At 42.8% G+C, this 17061-nt stretch overlaps 2 protein-coding genes across 2 annotated transcripts; one reads left to right on the top strand and one right to left on the bottom strand.

Moving 5' to 3' along the window:
- The first annotated feature begins 307 nt into the window (after window positions 1-307).
- On the top strand, window positions 308-4892 carry minpp1b (multiple inositol-polyphosphate phosphatase 1b). Its single transcript, XM_056577846.1, has 7 exons — window positions 308-878; window positions 1165-1356; window positions 1650-1844; window positions 2226-2323; window positions 2695-2825; window positions 3146-3279; window positions 3726-4892. Exons 1-7 carry the CDS (start codon window positions 488-490, stop codon window positions 3992-3994), a joined length of 1410 nt encoding a protein of 469 aa, XP_056433821.1. The 5' UTR covers window positions 308-487; the 3' UTR covers window positions 3995-4892.
- Window positions 4893-5839: 947 nt separating this feature from the next.
- atad1b (ATPase family AAA domain containing 1b) lies at window positions 5840-16439 on the bottom strand. The gene is made up of 10 exons (XM_056577850.1): window positions 16333-16439; window positions 15318-15506; window positions 13404-13502; window positions 12283-12403; window positions 11709-11909; window positions 11520-11626; window positions 11101-11190; window positions 10951-11001; window positions 10569-10702; window positions 5840-7509 (listed from the first exon to the last, which is right to left on the bottom strand). Exons 2-10 carry the CDS (start codon window positions 15489-15491, stop codon window positions 7389-7391), a joined length of 1098 nt encoding a protein of 365 aa, XP_056433825.1. The 5' UTR covers window positions 15492-15506; window positions 16333-16439; the 3' UTR covers window positions 5840-7388.
- Window positions 16440-17061: the final 622 nt, after the last annotated feature.

Genomic DNA, 17061 nt, shown 5'->3' with positions numbered 1-17061 from the left:
AAATACAAATAAATAGAACAAAACCATTTACGTAGAGAAAATCCCGTAGGATTAAAGGAATGAACCCACTGTTATCGTAGGAAAGAGTACTTGTCAAGATTTATATTTGCCCTCACTTTGATGATGCCATAAGTGCGGTTCCAGATCAAATTCACCACAACTGTAAATTCTGTGGGCAAGAGGACTTCTTGTTTTTTATATAAATAAAATAATAGCACTACAATTGGAATGTAAACGCAATGAAAATATGCTTTTGAAAATCATCTTTCAAGGAATATATTTTTCCTAAAGAACTCCTGGAAACGTTTTAGTCGTCCAGCGGTACCTAGTGTAGAGTTCAAAGTTGACAAGCATACGGAACATCAACAAAGCAACTAGAAAATAGACACGTAACAGCGAGTTAGACTAATTTTTCATTTAAGCAGGTAGACACTAGACAGTAAACCAAATCTTACATATAATAATAATCGTGCATTTCAATCGAAAAATGACAAGCATATTATCAAAACAAAGTTTAATTTTGACCACTTTCAGTCTTGCCTTGACTCGACTTTCTTACTGCTCTGTCACATACTCGAATATACCATCGATAGCCAACTATTTTGGAACGAAAGGGCGGTATGAAGAGGTAAACCCTTATTTGTTAAACAACATTACATCGGTCAATAAATCGCTTTTAATACCGACTTCATCTGAAGGGTGTAAGCCCGTTCATGTAACTGCAATCATACGACATGGGACCAGATATCCCACCGTTAAAAACATAAAGCGAATGCAACGCCTGTATGATTTGGTGATAAACGAAGCCTCCAACGATGAAACATGGTTGGAGGAGATCAAAAGCTCCTGGAAGATGTGGTATACTGATGACATGGATGGTAAGAACTACTGATAAGCATGTCATTCATCATGATGTCACTATCTCTTTGATAAAGACCTAGCATGGTCTTTCACTTTTGCATATATTGGTCATAACAACGCTTCCCAATTTGTCCTCTAGACGCTTTTATACAAAATGAATAAAGATGGCTTGTCAGTGATCCCTAAATATAGACCTAGACTGCTTTGTGCTTGAAACCTTTCATTCAAATGATCATCAAAATGATATTCACCCAGTGTAGCACCGGGACCTCAATACATTTTGTGTGTCGTCCTAACCTCCAGGCAAACTTGTAGAGAAAGGCAGAGACGACCATAGATATTTGGCAGTGCGATTGTCCAAGCTGTTTCCGTCTTTACTCAGCGAAGCAAATCTGAGACATCACCGTATCAGGTTTCAGACCAGCTCCAAGCACCGCTGTGTGGACAGCATCGAGGCCTTTCAACAAGGCCTTCACAAACACTGGGGGCTGGAAGGTAAGAACATAACAAAGAGCAAATACAAAAACAGTGTATATGTAAAACAATGATTCCCTCGCTCTCTATCTCTATTTTCACTGCTACTGCTTTAATTATTAGTCAGATACTGTTACCCAAAGGGACTTGCAGCACCATTGTTGGGTGGAGCCCATTAATGAGCAGATTACAGTTAGGAGTCCTACGCATGGTCATCTACAGGTGCAGACATTGGGGTTTGAACCCTCTTGAATGCCCTAAACCACAACACTGTCCTGACACAATCTACCGTCTTTCAACCCACGTCCTTCCAGAGGTGTGGTATCGACATGAGGTGAACGACAAACTCATGCGTTTCTTTGAGCACTGCCGCGGCTTTGTGGAGGCTGTGGAAAACAACAAGACTGCCCTGGCGGAGGTGAAGAAGTTCAAAGAGGGGCCGGAGATGGGAGACGTTCGGAGGAAGATGGCCCAACAACTCAACGTGCCATATGAACGCGTCACGCCAGGTTTGGCCTAAAAGATCCGTTCAGTGTTTCGTAGGGACATGCATGTCATGTGGCTGTAGGCAAATAGCACGCCTTGTTTGATGTTGACTGCCCTGCAGAGAGAAGCTGTACCTACAAAGGTAACAAAAGAGCGGTGTCCACGGGATCAGACCTACAACAAACGGCACTCAAAAGCACATTGTTGTCATCATTGCCAACATGATTGACAATGTTGTCGGCGATCCCATGTATAGATATGGGAAAGAGCCTGGGGGGCTTAGAGGCTTAGATGTTTGACACCATCTTAAAGGTCCTGGGCTTGATCCCAGGATAGAGTATGTACGGTTGTAATGGTCAGCATTAGGTAATGCGTTGCCCTTCATGGCTTCCCCCACCCTTCAGACATGGTGGAGGCAGCGTTTTTCCTGTGTGCCTACGAGTTTGCCATCAAGTCCCTGCACACCCCATGGTGCCACCTCTTCGATCTGAATGACGCTAAGGTACGGCCATGGTTCTTCCCAATGACACATTGAGTACTACTAGGTAGTACTAGGTCATTGTTACATTTATTGTTAATATTCTACATCTTTTGAGGGAATGAGCTTTGATTGTCGCAAATCAGCCACTGACTCAAGTAAAAGTGTAATACTTAATGCAACGAGTAAGGTGTTAGGAACATACCGCTTGTAGCAAGGACACGTTCAGAATTATTCTAGTACAGAAATAAGGTAAGCAGTAAGTGAGTCTTGCAAAATAGCGTTCAAAGATGGTGGCTAAGCAATCAGAGAAAGGTTTTATTCTATCTATTATCCAAAGTCTTCTTTCTCTTTCTCTCTCTCCTGTATGTCTCTCTCTCCCTGTCTCTCTCCAGGTGTTGGAGTATAAGAATGACCTGAAGCAGTTCTGGAAGAGGGGTCATGGCCACAGCATCAACAGCAGGTCCAGCTGTGTGTTGTTCCATGACCTGTTCAACCGGCTGGAGCTGGCCGTCCAGCACCTCAGGTCCTTTTGTCTGCACCTTTTAGTCCACTGTAACCCAGTCTTATCCACCACCCAGATGTAGTATGTATGACGTGCTATGTTGACAAGATCCAGACAATTGTGGCCAACTCAAGTGGTTTATGAAATATGGCCAAAACACTGTTTTAGTTATTGCTGGACAGCATTTAGAAAATGCTGGTGATAACAAAAGGATATAAAATATGTAACGCGTTTAGCCGTTGTCTCTCTCTAATAAAATATGGGGGAGTCCAAACTCTCCTTCCCATCTCCTCCCTGGTCTGTTTGCTTGTGTTCATTGTGTGTTGGTCCCCTCCGCCCAGGCTAGGCCAGGAGCTGCCCGAGGCCGTCACCGTCCAGGTGGGGCACGGCGAGACGCTGCTCCCCCTTCTGTCCCTGCTGGGCCTCTACAAGGACCCAGCCCCGCCCACCGCAGACAACTACTCCCAACAGCACGGTACATTGTGTGTGTGTGTGTGTGTGTGTGTGTGTGTGTGTGTGTGTGTGTGTGTGTGTGTGTGTGTGTGTGTGTGTGTGTGTGTGTGTGTGTGTGTGTGTGTGTGTGTGTGTGTGTGTGTGTGTGTGGGGAGGGGGTAGTGGTGGTGGGTGTCTGACCTTATGTCATCAGACCTGTTACATTAAGCTCCATTTTGGAAGACCCTTGTACATAACAAACATCCTTGTTCCCAAATTGACTGTGTGCATACTTGAGTTTGTGTATTTATTAAAATATAATAATTTTAGAAGTGTTATATTTCTACCTGGTTTGTGTGCGTTTCCTTTGTATTGTGTGTTTTTGCATCATTGTAATTGTATATTCAAATCTATTCATAGTAGTAAATCAAACTTCATAAACTTTTTTTAAATATGAAGTCCCCCCCCCCCCCTTTCTTTTTCTTTCAGGACGAAGTTTCCGTACCAGTGAGATCGTCCCCTACGCCGCCAACATGCTCTTCATCCTGTACGACTGTCGCGACGGACCCAGAGTCCAGTTCCTCCTGAACGAGACGCCGGTTCGATTCCCGGGGCTGACGTCGGAGACAGAAGTGCCCCTGTACAGTGAAGTTCGCCAGAAATACCGGGAGCTGTTGGAGGGATGCGACGCGCAGAAGGAGTGTGAGTTCGGAATCCGGCCACAGTATCGTGGTCACCATGGAAACACCGAACTATAGAAAGCTCACAGCTCACCAATAGAGGAGCTCCTGTTCAACCCCATTCTGACTGAACTACAAAGAGGCATTATATGGCAGAAGGTTCTACAAACAGAGAAGACACTTTTCTGGAGTAAGACTCTCACGATACAGAATTGATTACCTTTTTGGTGAACCGTAATAGGGTATTTTCAGGTAGGTATAATATTTTACTGGTCTTTTCAGGCTGATTTTGATCATGAAAAGCTTTATATGTTTATGATTATGGGTATTTATTTAATCTTGGATTTTGTATTGAAACATTGTGGGATTTGAGATTAGTTTTGAACGATTTAGGGATATTTTAAGTTAATATATTTTAAGTTTACACATGGCTTTGGTTAGAAAATAGGATTTTGTCATAGGGCAATTGTAATGAGGTGATGAACTGTATTGTTATTCAATATTGTTACATCATTTTAATTATTTTTCTACTGTTTGATTTGAATGTTGGGGCGTTTTTTTTTTTACAAAGTTAAAACACTGGGGTTTATTATTGTCCTGAAATCATTACCAAAGTAGTCAGTTTAGTTTTATCTTGAAATACCAGTTTACATTAGTTTTTTAAGCAATTCCGTTTTTGGTGATGGGATCATTTCTATGGAAATTTAAGCTCTGAGATGAATGCCAAAATGTGCCTTTTTTCATTACAAGCTTTAATAAATATTCTTATTGATAGGTAAACTTGATCTTTAATTAAGTTTCTGAGCTGCAATTCAAACAAAGTAGAGGCAGCATAACAATTACACAGCTAGTCAAACCAAATGTTGGGGTACTTACCTTGTAAAATAGTTCAATTTAAAGTCTAAATGTATAAGACTGAGCCCCTCCCAGTTAGGCGGGAGACTTCGTATTCAATAAACTCAGTAAGTGTTCTGTCTACTGACTGTGATGTCAACTAGTGTAGCTCGGCTAGCTGGGAGGCATTCGTGGGAGGGTTTTTGGGCGTGTTGATTAGTACGATTCTCGGAAAAAAAAGAGGGGCTGGCAAGCACTTTAATTGTAGAATATATCATTTATAGGGTGGGCTTTTATTGATAACATAATTGAAAACACTGTCGTCCAGCATTGATGTACGTCAAAGTCATTTTAAGCTATGAGTTAAGTTTGAATTTTTCACATTGCGACTTTAAGACCAATTTAAGCCACTTTACTTTACAATGAGATTGTTTGAGGAAAGCCAGCACTAATCCTACACCCCGTTTCAAAAGTTGAGTGATGCATTGGACAAAACTTTGCGTCTTACGTATTTTTAATGAACCAATAAAATACACACACACCAGCCCAATGACAAATCTAAAAACAACCTTTAACTGTATGTCAGCCTACTCAAAGCATCCACAATAGTTTTATTTATATCATATTCACAAGGAAAATACACAATTAAACCACGCCTTGAGTACACAACGGTCCTCTATTCTTCCCTTCTCCTTCTGTGGAGTTCCTTAGAGGTAATGAATTAGTATGGCCTCTATAGAAAGCAGTGCCCTCCTGACAGTGCATTCTTGCATTGAAATTGTACCCGTTTTACATAAAATATTGAAAAATAATCCCACCAATTCTATAATAACCAGTTTTTTCTGAATGCTTAAAACCTGTGATTCCTAAATGGCTGTCCCTGAAACCATTAACACTTGCCAATACCTTTACCAAGTAAGCCAAACTGAATTTTCATCATACCAAACATTAGAACCATAAAATATGTTTAGCACAAAACACACTTTATGCAAAACTGTAAACATCTCATTGCTGCCCACTCATTTTGCAACTGAATAACACTTCTAGCAGAACTGTGCGCATTGGTCTCTACAATGTACAATTTCTCCAATTGCGATACCACATTGACAAATTCTATTGAAGTATACTCTGCATGATGTTGGAGGAGTAGTAGTCCAAAACACTGCACTGTGAGAAAATAAATAACTTTTCCTTATGTCTTTTTGCAAAATAGTTGAAGAATTTCTGCTTTTGCAAGAGATGTCATGTTTTGTTGGTTTGGTACAAGGTTTTGTGACAAGTGAGTCTTGCAAAATAGACGAACGTTAAAAAGAGGGTGGCTAAGCAATCAGAAAACCTGTATACAGAGTTGAAACTCCAAGCTGCTCCTTGAATGTCGATATGTAATGGTATGGAGTTTTTGAAACTTACGTGTAAAAAAGACTAGAAATTGAATGTTTATTTTTCATTGAATGTTTAAATAAAGTTGCACTGGGTGCCTTTAACTTAGAATGTAAAACATCAGTTCAAGTGCTTTTTTTTTTTACACACCATATGTTCCCCTATTTACCAGCATTTACATAACTTAATAGGTAAAACTCCTATTGCAAGAAGCAAATGACTCGTGTATGGGTTAACCTGGAAACCGAAGGATAACATTTCTTAACCCACATCCTTTATTAAAACACAGAACGTAAAAAAATGAAGTACACTTCAAGGATATAGAAAACATTTACAGATTTACTACAGCAAAAACCTTAGCATGAATGGGACCAATATTTATTTTTGTGACTGGACATTTTAGCAAGAGGACGAATAACTGATCTCTATTGAGGGATCTGAAGCACTCCGATCATATTTTATTGAAATAAGAAAAATGCAAATGTAAGTTTACCACAAACATGTTTCATGACAATCATGTACAATTGATCAGGCTTTCAGTGTGTCCTGCCTCTGTATGAAATCAAGCATAACTAGCATTTATAATTTGGTATCCACAATCTTGCATTATTTACTGATTTCTAATGCTTCACTTTAGGCTTAGGTTTCATAGCAGTGAGCATACTGTGTGTCACGAGCAATGGCACAACATCAATACACAGCACATCCTAATGGTGCATAAATAAAACTACTTTGGCAATGTACATTTTCTGTCATCATTGGAAGGTTTCTGCCATTACTGCGTGGCATTCAATTACAGCAACTGTAATTATCATTTTAAATGTCCAAAATAAATTGTTGGTGTGAGACAGGACCGGGAAATATGAATATCTCTTTACATAAAGGCCATTGTACACTACACTATTTTGAGTGAGACGACAATGGCTTAAATTATGTAATCTCTCGGGAGGAAGATAATGAAAAGAAATGCCTCACTCACTGCTTCACTGTACGTTTGATCCTTTATTGTTTTCTAGACCCTGACACTGTAGACGCCGTCAATACATCAAGTTGCAATCCATCTTACGCATCTGTTTCACACACGGGGACAAAACCGCCAACATTTTAAACGGGCAGACAACTTGAAGGACCACGGAGGTCAGAAAGACCACCACCTCCCCCTATGCGTTTTTAAAACGTATGAGCTGTATATTGTTTATTAAATTACACCATGAAATGCCATAAAATAAATCTTCCGGTTGTGTAGGTGAGAGTGCCTTCAGTCCAACGCAATGTGCATGAGTGGGTTCTGACCCGCAGCAGACTTGGACTTCCTCATCTTGCCGATGGCTTTCTGGAGGTCCGACTGCTGGATGGGTCGGATGTAGTCCTCTGTCAGACTGTCAGGGAGACGGACACAAAAGAAGGACCCATGTAATTACCACAATGGTAACTGGATTGTATTTGAACTAGGGATCGACCGATTATCCGCCGGGCCGAATATCAGCGCCGATATTCGGCATTTAGACGCACATCAGCCTTTTTTTTTGATCCGACGGCCGATAAGAGATCAAATTAAAACGGGGTTATTTTGGCTCTGATCCAGCCGCGCCTCTCTGTCTGCTGTCACTACGCTGTCTCCAGCATTGTCCCACCCACAGCACCATCTGATTGGTTACACGCTCTGGTTACACGCAGAGCCACGACGGGTAACAGCCAATCAGCAGTGAAAGCTGTGCCTGCACAGTGCCCACTGCTCACACACACGGCGGAGAGGAGAAAAGGTTTTGTCTGGTTTGGTTTCGAGGTAAGTTAAGGCAGCAGACTCTCACGAAATTATAATAAACATCCCAGTCCTCTATAACTCACAACTCCTAGTAACATTACTGTGGGCCCAATAACGTTATCGAAACATAAGCGGCAGCTCTGCTCGCTCGCAGTCCGTTAATCACTCGAAACAATGTTGCTGATAATATCGATATGGAAATAGTCTGATAGAAGTCTGTGTGTGAGGGGGAGAGTAAAAACCTAATAAAACTCAATTGCGTAACTGCGTAACCACGGAGCCCCTCGAACCCCTAGGCTTTAAGGTGAAGGCTGATTAGCTTTTAGCATAACGTTAGCCCAGCGGTCCGCTTTCTCCTTCTCGGGCTCTAGACGCTCAGCAGACTGTGGCAAAACTCTACAACTCACGACAACTAACGTTACTGTGAGGCCCAATACAACTGAAAATAAATTTTCAGTTGTAAAAGATTAACATTTCAGTTCAGGAAAATTTTAGGGAGCCATTAATTTGTTTAAATTGTGTTATGTTGCAAATCTGATAAGCTGTTGTGTTTATTAAACATATGCTTAAAGGCATTTAAATGAAGTTAAGTGTTGTTTAAATGAAGTTAAGTGTTGTTTGAATGAAGTTAAGTGTTTTTACGCCAATATTTTCCCTTTTTCTGTAAACTAATATCGGCTACAAATATCGGTGATCGGCCCCCTTGACTTCTAATAATCGGTGTCGGTCCTGAAAAAACCATGTCGGTCTCTCTAATTCGAACAGTGGCACAATGAATACCTCACATGACAGTGACATCTGGAGGCTGTGCCAGGGCATCGCACCAGCAGCCACGTTTTTGAACCAAACTCACTCAGGATTTGAAACAAGCGGTGCCATGGGGGGGGTCATGTGTTATGGGGGGATGGGGATCATGTGGCCTGGGGGGTTGGGATCATGTGGCCTGGGGGGTGGGGGGGTGGGATCATGTGGTGTGGGGGTCATGTGGTGTGGGGGGTCACGTGTTATGGGGGGGTCACGTGTTATGGGGGGGGTCACATGGTCTGTGGGGGTCACGTGGTGTGGGGGTCACGTGGTTTTGGGGGGTCACGTGGTGTGGGGGTCATGTGGTGTGGGGGTCACGGGGTGGGGGGGTTATGTGGTGTGGGGGGGTCATGTGGTGTGGGGGTCACGTGGTGGGGGGGTCATGTGGTGTGGGGGGGTCATGTGGTGTGGGGGGGTCATGTGGTGTGGGGGGGTCATGTGGTGTGGGGGTCATGTGGTGTGGGGGTCATGTGGTGTGGGGGTCATGTGGTGTGGGGGGTCATGTGGTGTGGGGGTCATGTGGTGTGGGGGTCATGTGGTGTGGGGGTCATGTAGTGTGGGGGGTTCACGTGGTGTGGGGGTCACGTGGTGTGGGGGGTAGGGATGAGTCGGTCGCGACCGATTCGTTCACAACGAACGAATCCCGAACGTGAACGACAAGAACTGGTTCCCCAAAACAAGAAGAACTGGTTCTTTGATTCTTTTTTTTTTTAACATAAAACAAAAATATGGTCACGTAAATAAAATATACAAACGAACAGAGCTTCGTCTCCCCGCGACCTTATATCGATTGAGTCTACAACGTTCTCAAAGATTCAGCCAATGAGAGGTAGCAATGGTGTTGCCATGGCACCTGGGTAAACAAATGACAAAGTGGTACCGTCGAATTTGCGCGCTTTCTCTGTCTGACGTATCTTGGGTCATACCATTCGACGTGTGGCCACTCATATATCCCCCTACATTTCCGAAAATAGACTTGACCTCCATCTGTTTATTGGATAAACGCATTTCCCAATCCCAGGAGTCTTTGCCCCATTCTACGTCAATTCAAGAACAAACAAAGATATTAAACTGGAGTTTGTATTTTTTATTTATGACCATGAAAGTTCTGTAATGCCTGAATAATGAAGAATTAAATGTAAAGTAAAAAAATATATAAAACCATGAATGAAATATAGAGAGTAAGCAAGTGGTATAAATATTGGTGGGACGTTTGTTTGTAATATATAGTATATCTTGTCGATTTTCACGCAGGGTAGAGCCTAGAAGTCGCTTAAATTATGCTCAGGGACGTCTCGCGGGGAGGGGGGCAGACACCTGTGAGATTCCCTGAAAAATGAAGTAATCTGACGTAACGAACGAATCAAAACGAACGAATCGTTATAGTGAACTGAATTTAAAGAACTAGTTCCCGGAAAATAATCATTTTGCCCATCCCTAGTGGGGGGTCACGTGATGTTGGGGTCACGTGGTGTGGGGGTCACGTAGTGTGGGGGGGGTCATGTGGTTTTGGGGGGTCACGTGGTGTGGGGGTCACGTGGTGTGGGGGTCACGTGGTGTGGGGGGGTCATGTAGTGTGGGGGGGTCATGTAGTGTGGGGGGGTCATGTGGTTGTGGGGGGTCAGGTGGTGTGGGGGTCATGCAGTGTGTGGGGGTAACGTGGTGTGTGTGTGGGGGGGGGTCACGTGGTGTGGGGGTCATGTGGTGTGGGGGTCACGTGGTGTGGGGGTCACGTGGTGTGGGGGTCACGTGGTGCGGGGGGGTCATGTAGTGTGGGGGGTCATGTGGTGTGGGGGTCATGTAGTGTGTGGGGGTAACGTGGTGTATGTGTGGGGGTCATGTGGTGTGGGGTCTCATGAGACGCGGTACCTGTCAGCTTTCTGTGTGTGCACGAAGTCTCGGACGCAGAGCAGGGCGGCGTCGCGGCACATCTCTCTGAGGTCACTTCCTGAGAAGCCTTCGGCCTGCTGCGCAATGTCGGAGAGGTCCACCGATTCCTCCACCTGAGAGCGAGAGAGAGAGCGAGAGCGAGAGAGACACACACAATGTCTTTCAGCGACTCAAATATCATTGGGTGACGTAGTCCGTTGCATCGGTGACACGTTTCATTCGTCAACAAAATAATCCAACTTGCAATTCTTTCTTTTATGTCTGTGAAGTTGTGTCTCACTGTGAACATCAGCTGGAAGGCATTCTAGCATTCCAGAAGACCCGATGTTACCGTGAATTACGTTCGGTGTGATATACGTACACTTTCATTGTCCAAGATCAGGTTGAGAATCTGCTCTCTCTGCGCAAGACCCTTGAAGGAGAGAGGGAGAGAGTTTCGGATTTCACTTTGTGAATCCCATATCCCTATGGATTGTTTCACAGCGTTGTGTCTGGTGTTGTGTGTGCTTACAGGCTGGTTGATGTGGAACCTGGTGGGCATTCTCCTGAGGATGGCAGAGTCCAGATCCTGAGGACGATTGGTTGCGCCCATTATTATCACCTGGAAAAAGAAACACATAGAGTGTCGTTTAGACAGAGAGCAAAAAAATACATTTGGAAGGAAGAAGAGATGGCAAGAACACAATGGGGATGAAATGGCAACTGCCCGACCAAAGTCAACTCTTTGTATTGAATGCATTAGATTTTGGACATTCGTGGTTTGAACTCAGAGCTGGCAATATACCGTAAATTATTTCACTGAAAGTAACTTTCGGAATCGAAATTGGTGATCCAAAAAAAAAAAGCCAGTCCAGTTGAGCTACTCTCGCATGCTCCTTTTTATTCCTGAATCCATGTCTACAACTGAGGAGTACATCAACTAGTGTATACCTGACAGTTGAAGTCGGTGTCCAGGCCATCCCATAAACTCATGAACTGGGCCTTCATCATGGCTGTGGCCTCGTGGTCATTGCTGGAGCGGCTGCGCAGGAACGAGTCTAAACCAGAACCAACCATTACACAATCGAAATGTAGCGTGTTCGTTGGGTTGTGTGTGGTGTGTGTGTGCTTGTCACATACCTATTTCATCGATAAAAATAATCGATGGCTGCAGTTTGACAGCCAGTGAGAAGACAGCAGCCGCCAGCTTCTGGGATTCACCGTACCACTTGTCAGTCAACGTGGACGGCTGCAGGTTGATGAACCGGAAGCCCGCCTCTTTGGCTGTCGCCTTGGCGATGAGAGTCTTCCCACAGCCGGGTGGGCCATAGAGCAGTACACCTAAAGCACCGAGAAGGGAGACACGGACACAAAAAAATTAATAATAATGCATGTATCGCTCTTAAGAATTAACCATGTGCTATACTAAAGAAATGTCGACATAGGATTCTCAAGTATTAATTTTTGGTAAGGAATTTTCATATTCATCAGTTTAATTTTTAAATAAAAAATGTATGAAAATAAATATTGCTTTCTCCAGTGTCCATTTCCGGAAGGAAGGTCCAAGCTGTACTGCATGGCAAATTTCGCCACAAGAGGACACTGGTTCAACAATTTCAAACAGCCATAAGAAATCATTTTGATGCATGGGATCAGTTCAAATCTATGATGTTACAATGGCTGTCAGGTCAGAAATCCCACTCCTCCTTCTTACCTTTGGGCGGTTGGAGGAGTTTGGATCCTTCGAAGAGGTGTCTCTTTTGAACAGGCAGTATGACCGTGTCCTTCAGCTCAGTGATCACCTCGTCCAGGCCAGCAATGTCCCGCCACGTGATCTACCAACAGAGAGGAGAGACAGAGAGCATATAAGAGAGTAGTAGTAGAGAAAGGAAAAGAGAGAGGATACAATATAGAAAAGAAAAGGAGACACAAGGAGAGGAGGGGCAAGGAGAGAACCAGTGATTGGACGAGGAGAAAGGAGACAAGCGTAGGAGCGATAAGGAGACAGAGGGAAGAAAACAGAAGAGAGTAGAGGGAAGGGCAGGGTAAGGAGGCAAGAGAAAATGGGATGAGGTAAGAAGTAAAGAGGAGAACAACACATGAGGAGACACAAGCATACATTTAAGAAAATAATCTCTAATCAACCCTATACCTATGCGGCAATCAGCCCTAAATGCTCAAAGAAGCACGGTTTTCAGCTCTGCTACTTCCCAGCTTTTAGCCTCACAGCCAAAAAGTCAGGGGGGTGGGGGGGACCTTTCTGTTTGGAGTTGGCATATTCTCCTGTGTTAACGTGAGTTTCTTCCCCGGTTTCCTCCAACCATACCATCCTACAACCCTACCAGACCCACTTGTTAGGTGAATACCTCTGCAGGTGTACTCGGCCAAGGCACAAGCAGTGGACTGGAGGTTGGTCCCGGGGTGCCATGAAGAGGGCTGCCCACTGCTACTAGTGCAGCAGCTACTGATAGATAAATAGAGCTGTCATACATTTATCAACCGCTTGTATCTGGCAACCGCTTGCAATAGAGCCATGCCCTCAATGTGATGAGCAGCAACGAGACCAGAGATATTGTTGCAATTTGCGGTTCTGTTCAGAAATCTGTTTGAGAATCTATTTTGATGATATGCAGTGGTACGGTTGTTTTTTATTTGTGTTAGTTGTGTATCGCCTGATAATTTTTTACTTAAATATAAATGCCGACAGACATATAAAGCTACTGTTCTTTGCTGTACATAACTTACCATTCCCTCTACTTTGACCCGGCACCTATTTTATTTAGGCCCATGTGCTATGCATACTGAGCAATTGGAAGTGGGTAAGTGTGCGTGTACCTGCATGCTGAGGGGGTCTACCAGGTGCGCTGCGATGCTCATCTCATACTCGGAGAGCTTGACGTTCTGGACTCCGATCTGACGCATCAACTTCTCCGCCTGTCGTGAGGGGGAACAGAAAGAAAGAGAATTAGATGATATATGTTATATGGTGGACAGCATTATAGTTGTCCATGTGGCTCGTATTTAATCAAAAGGAAAACATGCCAAACATTTGCAGGCTGAAGTCGCAATGTGTTACATTTCCACATTTCCACTTCCGCTTATCAACTGGGAGTCTTAAAGGGATACTTCACCCTTTCAGAGCCGGCGTTCTCTCATTATAAAATCGCTATTGTAATATACATTTTTTTTTTTTTTTCCGACAGTCTAACCCAGTCTTCCGTTGGCCCAGCTTCACTGATCTAATTTTTTCTCCCGAGACCACGTCGAATGACGTATTGGACGTCATCTCGGGAGAACTTTGCTTGCCTGCTAGAAGGGCCGAGGACAAACCACTGGTTCCGCAAATCTGTGAGCCCACCAATAAGGAATGAGGGGGGGCGGGAGCTCGCGTACGAGATGTAAACACAATGTCCGCCATGTTTCTTCACCGCTTAGCTAGAGAACATATTCGCAATGTGAAACAGCCAGAGTGGATTTTGAAAATCTTTTGTTGGATTCGGACATTCAGGGCTATTAGTACGAGCCAGAAAACAGCCAGGAAGAATTTACACAAATAGAGGAGGAGGCTGCTGCGGCTGCAGCTGAACAAGCCTTGCCTGTTGCCGAGGACGAGGAGCCGAAGCGCGCCGGTTTGCTCTGTTCGCCCATAGACACTTACAGAGTCCCTGTGCTGCAGCGAATTTCAGCGATGCCAGTTGCTTCTAGAATAAATGGCTGAATCTGGCGAGGATGGGGCCATGTGTGTAACCTCTCACCCAGGCTTCAAGCCTCATCTGAACAGTTGGGTATTGGATACATATTTCCAGACCCAGAAAGTGAACTGGAAACGCCAGCCAAAGCCCGCCGGGTGTTTGTTTTTTTACTAACACATTTGCTACAATAGTTTTGAGTACCGGGGAACGTGACATTGTAATTATCCAAAAGTAGCCAATCTTATTGGCAGAGCATAGGCTTCGTTACGTTAGCTTGAAGTCTGTGTAATGCTGTATAGGCTACTCAAGGCATAATTTATCTTGCTTTGCTAATGTTGTTCTCTTTCTTTCTTAGACAGTATCGGCTTCCTGTGTTGTCCAGGCCATCAGAGCTAATTACAAAGCACAAGATGGGCGGTACCGTGGCTACCAGGAGACAGTAGATGCTCAAGATGAGCTGTGACTATTTTGACTCTAGCAAACGCACCCACACGTTTTATTTTGAAAATTGTTCATATTTTTTCATTAATAAAACTTCAAATTCATGTTGGTTGTTGTGATTTGTTTACTAACCAAGTGCTCATATACTAAAGTAGGCCTACTGTATAAGATAAACACTTATTTCAACTGGGGAGAAAAGATTGAGTACAAATGCTTGATAGGCTGAGCTACTGCAATTAGCAAATGTTTTTATGCTGTACAGTAATATACAAACGATGCGTTTGAAAAAACGAGGGAAGAAGTCTAAACTAGTCAACGTATCACAGGGATATGTTTACACAAAGTTTGCTTCATACATCCTTCATATCTCCAATGGTGAAGTATCCCTTTAACATTCATACATTTTGCGCTTCCAAACTTCAGAAATGCAAAAAATCTGTATGTCTTACCAGTTCCAGCTCATAACAATATGTACATTTTGATGCTGTTTACAACAAACAAGCAGCCACTCTGCCTATATAAACTATGCATGTGCTACAACACACACACACACACACACACACACACACACACACACACACACACACACACACACACACACACACACACACAGTACCTGTTTCTGTGCCTCTAATTTCTGTTTCCTGGTGGGATCAATGGCATCCACCATCCATTTTATTGTGAAGTACGTGACAGCACCAAATATGGTAAGTCGAAAGAGCAAGCCAAGGACCTCATTACGTCCCAGGGGTCGAGTGATACTTTCAGTGGGTATCTCCTTTAAAACCATCTTTCAAAGATGGCCCTGGAAGACAAAAAGCATATTGTAATTCAGTGGAAAAATGCATTCCCTTCTCACTCTCATTTATATATGATTTAATATTTAGCAAACTGAACACCTATTAAATTATTTTTTAAGCATACTGTAGCAAAATTACATTATAATTATGTTAGTTCCACAAAACTTGAGGTAAAATCAATGTAATTTGAGACCATGACGTAAGAGCACATGCTTATTTGTTGCATATTAGTTATAAACACTTTGTGGTTACTAAACAATCCCCACTATAGAAACACATTCGTGAATGTGTCAGATTTTGATCTGGTTTGGTTGGGGATATGTCATAATGTTATCGCAACTTTATAATCTGAATTAGACAGAATTCCTAAAATGTTTGAAACTAAGATATTTAAGCTCCACTTTCGGTTTTAAAACACTGAACCTGTTTAAGACTCCGGAGAAAAAAGCTTCGTATCCAAATACATGCAATTTCTTGTTCAGTTGCATCAACTACGATTTTGTTGTTTTGTTAATTGTTGAAAAGACACAAATGTGCTTTGTGTCAGAACATATGAAAGATGCAAATGCGTTGACATGTGTTTTTTATACCCTTTTACCGAAACTGACTACAGTGAAAACGAAACTTTAATATCAGCTTGAGTTGGTAGATCGCTAGCGTTAGCTTGACCTTCTAACAAGCATGCTCTCTAAAGATCCTCCTTAGAACATGGCGTTCAGGTGCACATGAGATAAGAAAGCAGCGTACTGATAAAAGACGTGAGAAGAAGAAGCTGTTTAGAAAAACATTCAATTTGGCCATTTAGAAAGGAAACAGTGCTGGATAACTCACCTCGTCACACTCCCATGAAGTCTTCTGCGCGACACATAAATCTCTTCTTCACCCTACAGGCACGTGTAGTGATCATCGGGTTTGTGAGTGCGTTACCGCCACCTAGTGGACTGGGGAGTCATTGGATATTAAAAAAAATAAAAAAAGGAAAAGTAAAGGAAAAAGAACATAACAAAATACTACTCTCTCTATGAAACCAACATCTACATCTCTCTGCGGTAGGACGGTCACAAACAACTGTCCTCTGTTCGCTGAAAGCCAAAACCCCCCATGCGAGTTAATGTTGCCATAAATATTGTCATCCCATTTCTATTTTTAGCAGAATAAACTCTGTGTCAAACAGCTAAGCCATGAATGTCACAACACTAATGATTTGCATAGTGCATATTGTTAAAAATGCGCACATTTAATATTATTTACATTATCTACTATGCTATCTATAATTTGATTACTTGGTGTCGTGTCTGCAAATCTTGTATAATATTTGATTACTGCCACTTGAATTGTGTCTTGAATATTTATCGATCTACTGTATCTACTGTGTAGATACAAAATGTGGGTTCGAATCAAAATAATATATTCTACATTATCTGTGTAGCATAGCAAGTTTTCATGCCATAACACCTATAATATCGCCATATTCATTAATCATTCAAGCAGCAGATAGTTCAGAAATGAAATTTGGACTGTGTATAAAGAAAGAACACAGAAAATATAGTGTTTACAGTT

Source organism: Gadus chalcogrammus, chromosome 18, assembly GCF_026213295.1.
Source record: "Gadus chalcogrammus isolate NIFS_2021 chromosome 18, NIFS_Gcha_1.0, whole genome shotgun sequence".
Classification (NCBI taxonomy): Eukaryota; Metazoa; Chordata; class Actinopteri; order Gadiformes; family Gadidae; genus Gadus; species Gadus chalcogrammus.
Note: the sequence above shows the minus strand (reverse complement) of the source record. Positions and strands in the feature narration are given on the sequence as shown.